This window comes from Lepus europaeus, chromosome 10, assembly GCF_033115175.1.
Source record: "Lepus europaeus isolate LE1 chromosome 10, mLepTim1.pri, whole genome shotgun sequence".
Lineage (NCBI taxonomy): Eukaryota > Metazoa > Chordata > Mammalia > Lagomorpha > Leporidae > Lepus > Lepus europaeus.
The window spans coordinates 31,580,206-31,589,804 of record NC_084836.1 but is presented as its reverse complement, the minus strand read 5'-3'; the positions used below and the strand labels follow the sequence as shown (position 1 = coordinate 31,589,804).

Here is a 9,599-nt window from a genome sequence, read left to right as displayed (position 1 = left end):
CATGCAGGGCCCTCTCCCCCGAATTGCTGTCAGCCACTCACTGAATGGGCCCGGCTCCATTGTGCTCCCTCCACAGGTTCAGCTCACACTGTGACCCTGCGTGGCTTCCTGCTATTCATGTGGGTTACTTCCCCTTTGTGGTAATGGCTTGTGGCACTCGGCCAGAAAACATTATTAATTTCAGAAGTGGACTGACAAACAACAACCCACAGAGAAACGAGAGGAAGTGCTGGGGAGGCCAGCTGTCGGCTGGAGCCCAGCCGTAGGAACTCAAACACATGCAGGTTCTAGGAGGAAAGAGATGATAATCCACAAAGAGGAAATGCACTAAAATTATCCACAGCCCATACTTAAAAAAAAAAAATGAAAAAAGAAAGAGAAAAGAAATCGGAGAAAAGAAAGGGAGGGGAAAGGCACCCAGCGACTTGAGCTGCAGCTGGACAGGAAATTGCTAACGCTACTTGCAAATCCCTACTTTGAACAGGCGGGTTAGGGAATGCCAGGAGCGGAAACCGTTCAGAACGGGATTAACACAGAGCCAAGTTGAACGGCAATCCGGCAATCCGCTTCTCCTTTTTGTGCTCCTGCTGACTTGCAACACCCAAAGAGGAGACTGACTTGGTATTTTTCTGCACTATTTCTGTGGGCTTCCATATTTATTTAAGAAAAAAAAAAAAAAAAAAGACTCACACTGGACAGTTTGATGTGCCTCCCCAAATGCAGATACCTGTCCAACTGACATCTCACCTGTGCGGTGCAGGTACAATGCTCCTCTTCTCCCCAGTTCCCATAAACAGACCGCCATCAGGTAAAGGGGGCCAGAAACGTAAAGATGTCCCAGGCCATTCAATTCCACACACCCGGCCCCTACTTGTATTTCAGTTTTACGTACTTTCATGTTTTCAAGGGAGGGAGATTCCAAGGAAAACAGCAGGGCTTTTAGCTTGAAAAAAACTATTCAAAATAAATCTCCACCTGAGGCTCAAAAGGCATTTATGGCCCACATTCTCAACCAATCCCAGCACAAAAGCAGCCCGCAACAGGAACAGCAGCAGGTCCAGCTCCAGCGACAAGGGAAAATTCTAAGGGCACATCCAACCTCGTTGAGAACGCTTACCTAAGCCCTGCCATATGCATGTGAGGGGGAAAAGAAGACACCACTGTGGATTCGTTTGTTTCGCCAACACTTGGGTAACTTGGCAGGTGGAACTGCCAGACAGTCACAGAGCGGAAAAAGAACGATCCCACTTCCGCCCTCGCACATGGAAGAAAGCGCCACTGATCAGGGATCCTGTCGGTGCCAGAGAGAGAGGTTAGCACTGACTGTCACCTAGTTATTGTAGTACATCTCTTTCTAGCTCTTCATGAATAGCCAGATTCTACACTCAGCAAGGCATGTATGCCCTGTGGCTCCATTTTTTTAGGGGCATGAAAACCTTCTTAAATCCAAATTGCACTCATCTTGATTTGGAGCTAAGGATGGATTTTATAAACTGTACCTGAAAAACGCACTACAAACAACTTGGAATGACTAGAGATTTTTTTTTTTCAAGAACTCACATCCAATAGCCAAAATAGTTATTTATTAATAATTTAAGGTTTTACATTCTTATAATAAATTCCAGCTCAAAACTTTACACCACGAACATAATGGAGCAACCAAACTCTCCATTCTTCACAATCATATGCATTTCATCTACCAAATGGGTACCCGTGCTCACACACACACTTCCAGTTTTATACATTTTTTTTTTAAAAAAGGAAAGAAACCAACCCAAAGTATTGCATTTGAGGTGTCACTCCCTGAAGAATTTTGTACAGAGGTAATATACTGTTTAGCACAGCTGAAGTTTAAAAAAAAATGAACCCATGATTTTGGTGTCTTTCCAAGATATCCCCCCCTTTGAGACAACACAAGCCAAAATATTTACAAAGGTAAGGCATAGTCAACTACATTAAGATGAAAAAAAATCATGAGAAGATATATGAGAGATTTTGAAGACTGCACCATTACAAAGTCTTCGTGATAATATTGTCCATTAAAATGCCATCAGAATTGGTTCGGTTAAATCAAGCATGATACAAATATACCCTTTGGATTAGAAAAGAACAACATTTCCCATTTTTTGTTCTAAGAAGTGGCAGACTGCTCTTTCTCCCTTTGGATGATTTCTTTTAAACCCATCAAAGAAAAAAAAACAAAACACAATCTCAACAAACGCTGTCTAACGATTTAAGATCAAATATTTACAATAATCAAATGGAGTATCAGATTATTTTTTTCCCAAACTTATACCACAAATACAGAGCTGACATCTCTCTTTGGCTCCTCTATATGCAAAGTTAAATGGGTCTTCACTGAAGACAATATATATTCAGTTCCAGACGCAAAAGGAAAACAGCCAGATGAGGCCCTAAAGAATACATGCCCCGGCCCTACCATTTGGTCCTACCCTATATACCTGGAATTCCAGTCCCTGCATGGGTAGGCTGTACACATGGGCGTGGAGCAGACCTACTGCCTGTATCTATACAGCATGTCCTGTTCGTCCAAAGAGAACGGAGCAAACCTTCCCCTTTGTAATAACCAATTCCACACTTGGTAACCTTGTCTAATACAGACAGTCGGTGTCGTTTTGACACCTGGGGCCACACACAAAGGAGGCAGCCCAGCTGATGCTGCCAAGAGAAACTGCTGAAGGAACACCCGTCTCAGCAACAAAGGGCCCCGGGGCCTTTCACGTGGATTGCAGCGAGTCCACCTGGTAGACATTCTGGTTAGAGGGGGTGGTGAAATAGAGTTGCTGTGCCGGAACTCGGTTGTCACAGGGGCTACTGAGTCCCAGCGTCCTCTCGAAGTCCAGCAGCTGGCCCATGAAGTTGAAGTTAGGGGAGATGTTGGATTTCTTCATCTTGACAATGTCATAAGCATCATTCATGGACAGATTGAGCTTCTGCATAAGGTAAGCCACAGTCACGGTGACTGAGCGGCTAATGCCAGCCAAGCAGTGCACCAAGACGCCACAGTTCTTGCCCCGGGCTTCATCTGCGGACACAAAAAGAGAGGCAAGATTTCAGCAGACTGAGAAACCACCCTTTGAGGATGACAAAGTCTAAAAACTGAACTTAAAAATGATTTGTGGGTAAGCAGTTAAGCCCTGCAGGCAACAGAAAAATGTATCATTGAGATAAAACATGTACACTGGACACAATTACATATTTCAAATATTTCCTGAAAAGGGAGCTTTTGTATTAAGTTTCTGCCAACAAAAAACTCCTTAATGTGTGCATTCTTTGCCTCAGCATGTGAATACCAGAAACCCTGCAATATGGTCGTGAATGCTTTTCATACAGACAAGCAGACTGCAAGGGTCTATTAAATTATTCTCCAACTGTTGTGTGGCTAACAATGGAGGTATTCAGGCATTTTAAAAGAGAGAGGGAAGTCACAGGGGACAGCCCATTAGGAGGAACAGGATGTCGACATGGCCTGAAAATGAGTTCCTTTGTAATAGGAAATGCACTACAATGCCTGGAGATTCACTTCTCCCAGGCTTCCAGCCCCCGGTTCTTCCTGCTAGGGTCAGGTTACCCACACTGTCTCGCTGTCACCAGAATGGTAGTATCACTCCACTGGGTAAGTCAGCCTTCGGATCGCTTTCCAACTAGGAACTGGACGTTAGAACTGGAATTGTAAGGCAGTGTTGGACCCCTCTCTGCAGACAGCACTTCTACCTGGCCTTTCCCCCAAAACCCAGACTGGGGGGAAATCTACTGTCGAATGACGAAGAGTCCCCCTTTCAAATGACCGCATTCAAAGATTCAGGCAGCAAGACAAGAGAGTGCTGGAAACACACCTGTGGCCTGCAGCCACCTCAAATGGCACTTTTTCTTTCCTTAAGCAAGAAGATAAACCAGAACTGAGAACCCTCTAGGAAACTTACAGAGCTGCAACCTGACAAATTAGCAAGCAAGGAGAGCCCTCAGCAGCTTCAACCCTGCCTTTTCAAAGTTAGAGCCAGGGCTGTTCATTAGTCTCACCTATGAAAGAAATGGCCTCAGGGAAAAACTGCGACAGGTTCTGGCTCCAGTGATCCGAGATGGGGATTTGCTTGTATTTGAACTCTCCAGCGTTCTCAAAGAGATTGGGCAAATTGGGGGTGACATTCAAGATGTACTTGATGCCGAACTCCTCCAGGACGTCCAAGTTGGTGGAATCCTTGGCACAGCCCAAGTAGAGGAAGGGCAAGATCTCCACCGGGAAGGAGGGCTGGCTGTTGGACAGCGGGCTGCCATCTGAGTCCGTGGCACTGTTGGGGTCTCGGTCAAGGTCAGACTCAATGTCCGAGGAGGAGTCAGAGCTGATCCGCAGGCCCCCGAGCCCCAGCACCGGCAACGGCGGAGAGCTGCTGCTACACGAGCCGTCTAGATTGGTCTCGCAGTGCAGGGCGAACTCGGCTTGGAACTTACTGAAGCCACCTGCCAGGGCGAGAAAAAGGAGTCTTGTAACCCGAGATGCCGTAGTAGTTTTCACGGCTCGTGAGAACCGCAGCCGCGGGCAGGAAATACCACAAACACCCTTCCAACCCCCTTGCGCGCAGAGCCGAAGATCAGAAAAACACATTTAAATGTGCGCCCTCAGGAATGGAAGGAACCGGGCCGCCTCCCCTGGGGAATCCCTCACTCTTTTGAGTCCGGAAATGCGCAAAATGGCAACATTTCTGTAACCCCCACCACCACCACCACCTCTCCCGCCCTGCAAATCTTACTTCAAATTGGGAAGGTAGCAAACTAGGATCGAGGTGGAGGACATTGCGGGTAAGAAGACGCAGAACTCGGCTTAGCAAGAAACCTGCGCGGCCCGGCTGTGCCGCGCGGAGCGCGCGTGGTTCCCGGCCCCTTGCTGGGTGTGGGTGGCCCTGGCCGCGCGCCTGGGGCACGTACCTTCCAAGTAGAAGGCCCGGCAGCCTTCGTCCTTGAGCTTCCTGAGCAGCAGCCCGAGCACCGACTCGCCGCCGGTGTTCTCGTTCCAGTCGCTGCTGCTCTCGTCGTACAGCACCACCGTGTCGGTGCCGCAGCGCCGGGTGAAGCGGTCCCGGTCCTCGCTGCGCGTGAAGAGCGCGCGCACCGGCAGGTTGCCCTTCTGCAGGCGCCGCAGCATGATGCCCGGGATGGCCACGTTGATGGCCGACTCGATGTGCGACGACTCGTACAGCTCCTGCGGCCGGCAGTCCATCAGCAGCAGCCGCTCGTTGCCCAGCTCCAGCTGCTCGTTGAGCCACGCCACCGTCTTGCTGATCGCCATTTCCGACGCGAAGGGCACGGGTCTGAGCGTATCTATCATGGGGGTCGAGCTGCAGGAGAAGGTGGGGTGCCCTAGCAGACGCCCCTCGGGGCAGGCATAGGCCGAGCGCGCCGCGCCAAGCCGCCGCTCTCGGAGCGGGGTTTTAATTCCGCCTCGCCTTTCCCAAGTCCAGGCTAGCGGCTGGGGAAGGCGAGACAGACGGGAACCCGGCCGTCCTCTCTGCACCCGAGCTGCAGCCGCTCGCGCCCGGCGTCAATGAATCTCTGAATGAAGCTGCCCAGTTTTGTTCCTCCCGGGTGAATGAAATCCAATTAATTCGGACTCCGTGCTACCGAGAGAAGAGGGAAAAAAAAAAAAAAAAGTCTAGCGGCTGCTAATCCCTCCCTCCGAGGCTGCACCTCAGATCTACCCGGGCGTCTCTCTGCCCGGATTACCGAAGCCTCGATTTGCTCACTGTCCCTAGGACTCAACCCGCGCACACCCCCTGCGCGAGGCAGCTCCTCAATGGATACAAACAGCGAGCGCCTCAATGGATACATTCTCCGGGCCAGCCAATGAGCGCGCTGCGGAAGGGGCTGTTGCCGTGGGGACGGGCCGGCTGGAACAGGTTGTGTTGATGAATTGTTAATGAGTTTGTCATTCACAAAAACGGAAAGGAATTTCCGCTCCGGATAAGCCCCAGTGCAAACAAGCTGCAGCAGCGGGCTGGGCGGGAGGAGGAGAGAGAGGCGGCGGCGGCGGCGGCGGTGGAGGAGGAGGAGCGGGGCGCACAAACCGGGCCACTTCAGTTGTCTCGTGTTTCCTTCTGCCGGGAGTTCGCACTTCGCGTCGGAACTTGAGCGCACACACGGTGCGGTTAGCATGCACAAAGGCCCTTGTTCGCTGCGCTTGTGCTCGCGAGACAGCTTTAGGAAAACTTGTGCCGCACCCCCCCCCCTTTGTTCCCAGCACACTCGCTTGGACCTGAGCTCGCTTTAGCCCCCCCCCCCCACTTCGAGGCGGTGTGTGGCATTTGTTTGCAAGTTTTAAAAGCCCAGCTCTGTTTTCTCTGATGTTCTTTTAGCCGAGGCCGTGTTGGGGCTGGTGAGCTGCCTTGCGGCTTTAGTGACCGCCGAGGTGTTAAATGCTAATCCAACATCTTTCGAAACAAGCCAGTTTGTTGAAACATTTTTTAAGCGAACAAATACACAATTTTTTTTGGGGGGGGGGTGGTCGTCTGGTAACATCCCCCCTCCAAAAAAAGCTTTTAGTTAAAAAAAAAAAAAGTGCTCGGTTCGGCAGTATACATACTTTAAAAAGAAAAAAAAAAAAGGACTTTGGCTTAAAAGCAGTGTCGCGTAAAGAAGCGAACTCGCCAGCAGTCCGTTGTCTTGACTCCGCTCCGGCAGCGTGGAGCGATAGGAGCCATCGTGTCCGTGATCCAGCCCCTGCCCCCCGCGCCCCACTAGGGCCTCAGCCACTGCGCGCTGCGGGGTCGCGGTCCTTCGTGATGTCTGGGCGAGAAGCTGAGTTTTCCCCTGCAGTGCCTGCGAGGGGCGCTACGCCGCGCCGCGCCGCGCAGGACTGGCCTTGCCCGCGATCGGATTCGGCACCAGGGGAGTCCTTGCCGGAGGCCCGCAGGTCGAGGGGGCTCCGCAGGAGGGCTCGGGGGATGAGTTACCGCAGCCCTGGAGGCACGTCCGAGGGGCGCCTCCCCAGCCCCGGCAGCCCCCCAGTCCCTCGCCCAGCGCCGGGCAGTCGGGGAGCACCAGTCGCGCCTGTGCGTGGGACTCCTCGCCGCCGCCCCCGCCTCCCCGTGTGGCGGGCGAGGGGCCTCCCGCGACCCCGTGGACGGGTGCGGGGCTGAGCGAGAACTCCGGGCTCCCTAGAGATCGGGGGCGGGTGAGTGGCTTAGAGGGGGGCCTGACAGCACCTCCCGGCTCTCAAACTGTGAGGGGGTCGCGGGGCACGTCTCTGGCCCCCGCCGAGCCAGCAGGTAACTTGGGGAGCTGCGGGCGGCGGTAGGGGGCGCAGGCCGGCCGAGGCGCCGAGCTCTATTGTTACATAAAAGTGCCAGGCGCCCCTCCCAGCGGAAAACCACCTGTGCGCGGCCGGCGGCGCGCGGAGGAGGGGGCTGCGGCCGGAAGGCGCGGGCCCTAATCCGGCTTCCCCTCCCTAACCCCGGGCGGAAAAGAGGCCGAGCCTTGTCCCGCCGCCGCCGCCCGGGAGGCGGAAGCGGGGGCAGGGGCCCGGCGGGGAGCGGCTTTGCCGAGCGTCCCCTGCTGCGCTTTGCGCTCACCCGAATTCGGCGAGGGCGCGTGAGGTCACGGGGTCTCCCCTCGCTCGACGCCCCGCACCCACGGCCCTGCCTGCCGAGGCCCAGGCGCAGTTTGCGTTGGGAGTCACCCGCCTCTTCTGCCCGATTCGGGAAATGTGCGCTACGGAAAGGCAGCTGCGGGGCCCAGGTTGCCAAGTTTGGAGCGCTGCAGTCGGCAGGCCGCCCCTGGAGGAGCAGCTTCGACGGCGCCCCGGGGCTCCGCGCTCCTCTCCGTGCCTTTTTTGGGCAGCCGTCGGAACCAAAGTCCCGTTTCTCTGGGCACCCCGCGGTTGCTGTGGGGGAGGCCCGCACCGCGGCCGACACCCCCGAGCCGATTCCGCAGTCTGCTAGCAGACCCTGCAGTCCTAGGGGCTGGGGGCTGGGGCGCCACGGGAGAGGCACGGTGTGTCCCACCGCCCGGGACCTCCAGCAGAGGGAGGGCAGGAAGTTCCGTTCCTACTTGCCTGTTTCAAAGTGCAATTAACTGACCTGAGCCGGAGCCTAGACTGGGGAGATAATAACACCTCGCAGGCCTGGAGGTCGGAACATTGTAGTTTTATGTGAGCCCTTCCCGGCAGACGTACTACAGTGGCATTCTGACTGCGGGATCTGAAGAACGAGGGTGTAAAGGGCCACTGGAGCGGGGTGGGGGTGGGGGTGCACTTCCTAGGCGCGCAGACTCGGTTAAATCATCTCACTTTTCTCGATTGCAGCGGCCCTCGATGGCAAAACGAAGATAAAAATACTTGAGTTTCTGAGGGTCGCTGTGATGGTGAAATGGGAACGGGAACTCCCCAAAGCGGCGATGCTGTGCTACTTTTTGGTAATTCTGAATTCACCCGCAATACGGCCTAGGGCCTTTGGGAAGTTTCTTTGCATCCCCTCTGTGGTTGGCAACAAAAGCCCTCCCAGGGACGGACTAGCTTAGCGAGTGTAATCCATCCACTTAAGCCATTAAGCAAGGCAGATGCTGCCCTAGACTGGGCTCCCCATTCTGTAGCTGGGTTAACGGAACAGCTGCGTTTCTAACTTCTCTCTACTCTGACTCGTACCCACCACACCGAACTGACATGGCACAAACAGCACAGGGAGCGTTTACTACAGGTTGGCCGCCGCTTTGTTGCTTTTTATGTTCACGCTTTGGGTCGGTCCTCAGAAAACCCGTCAGTTACCCCTTTCCCAGAGATGAAGGACCGTGCATGATATCACACAGTGCTAAGCTTGGGGCGAGGACTTGAAGCCGGACCCTTTACCAGCCCAGGTGGCAGTGGGTTGTGGACGCCACATTCCGGGGCATGCGCTGCTCTTCCTGCATGCTGACTCTGTTGCACCCTGCCCACAGAGGTCAAGGTGGAAAGTCAGGCTCATTTCCCTGCTGCCTTTACACACCAGTGGGTTTCCGTGACTGCACACAGCTCTTCCTTAGTTAACCATTCACCAAAAGCTGCATATTCTTCACTCCATAGAGTATGTCTTAGATTCTAATCCTCACCACAGTACTTACCCACTGGGGCAACATTGCACCTGTGCATGGGGGTCCCTAAAGGGAAGTCAGCCGGTTCATTCATTCACTTATTCTAGGTTCCAGAAAACCAGCAGTGAACAAAACCGGAGGAACCTGCCTTCCTGGAGCTTACGTTCTAGTATGACAATAAACAGATATACATCATGTTCGAAGGTACTGCAATGAGAAAAAATAAAGAAAATTCAGCAACGTGTAAAACTGGGATTACTTATGACCTACCAAAAGGAATGTGCAGATTCAGGATGACCAGGACAACTCCAAAACCGGGCTTAGCGGTTGAGACCCTGGTTCAATGCCCACAGCCTGTATGGAGTACCTGGGTTTGCTGCCTGACTCTGGCTTTCTGCTAATTTGAACCTTGGGAGGCAGCAGTGATAGCTCGTATAAGTTAGGTTCTTGTCACCCACGTGAAACACCTGGGTTCGACCTGGTGGACCAGTGGATAGGAGCATTCTATATATATATATATATAT

At 53.3% G+C, this 9,599-nt stretch overlaps 1 protein-coding gene across 1 annotated transcript; it reads right to left on the bottom strand.

Moving 5' to 3' along the window:
• Nucleotides 1–1,566: 1,566 nt before the first annotated feature.
• On the bottom strand, nucleotides 1,567–5,807 carry DUSP6 (dual specificity phosphatase 6). The gene is made up of 3 exons (XM_062203143.1): nucleotides 4,945–5,807; nucleotides 4,042–4,479; nucleotides 1,567–3,046 (listed from the first exon to the last, which is right to left on the bottom strand). Exons 1-3 carry the CDS (start codon nucleotides 5,342–5,344, stop codon nucleotides 2,739–2,741), a joined length of 1,146 nt encoding a protein of 381 aa, XP_062059127.1. The 5' UTR covers nucleotides 5,345–5,807; the 3' UTR covers nucleotides 1,567–2,738.
• Between the last annotated feature and the right edge of the window lie 3,792 nt (nucleotides 5,808–9,599).

Coding starts and splice junctions, on each gene's coding strand:
- DUSP6 (XM_062203143.1), bottom strand. CDS start 5,344: ATGATAGATACGCTCAGACCCGTGCCCTTCGCGTCGGAAATGGCGATC. Junction 4,480..4,944: donor CCGGGCCTTCTACTTGGAAG/GTACGTGCCCCA, acceptor TCGCCCTGGCAG/GTGGCTTCAGTAAGTTCCAA. Junction 3,047..4,041: donor TGAGGCCATTTCTTTCATAG/GTGAGACTAATG, acceptor TTGTGTCCGCAG/ATGAAGCCCGGGGCAAGAAC.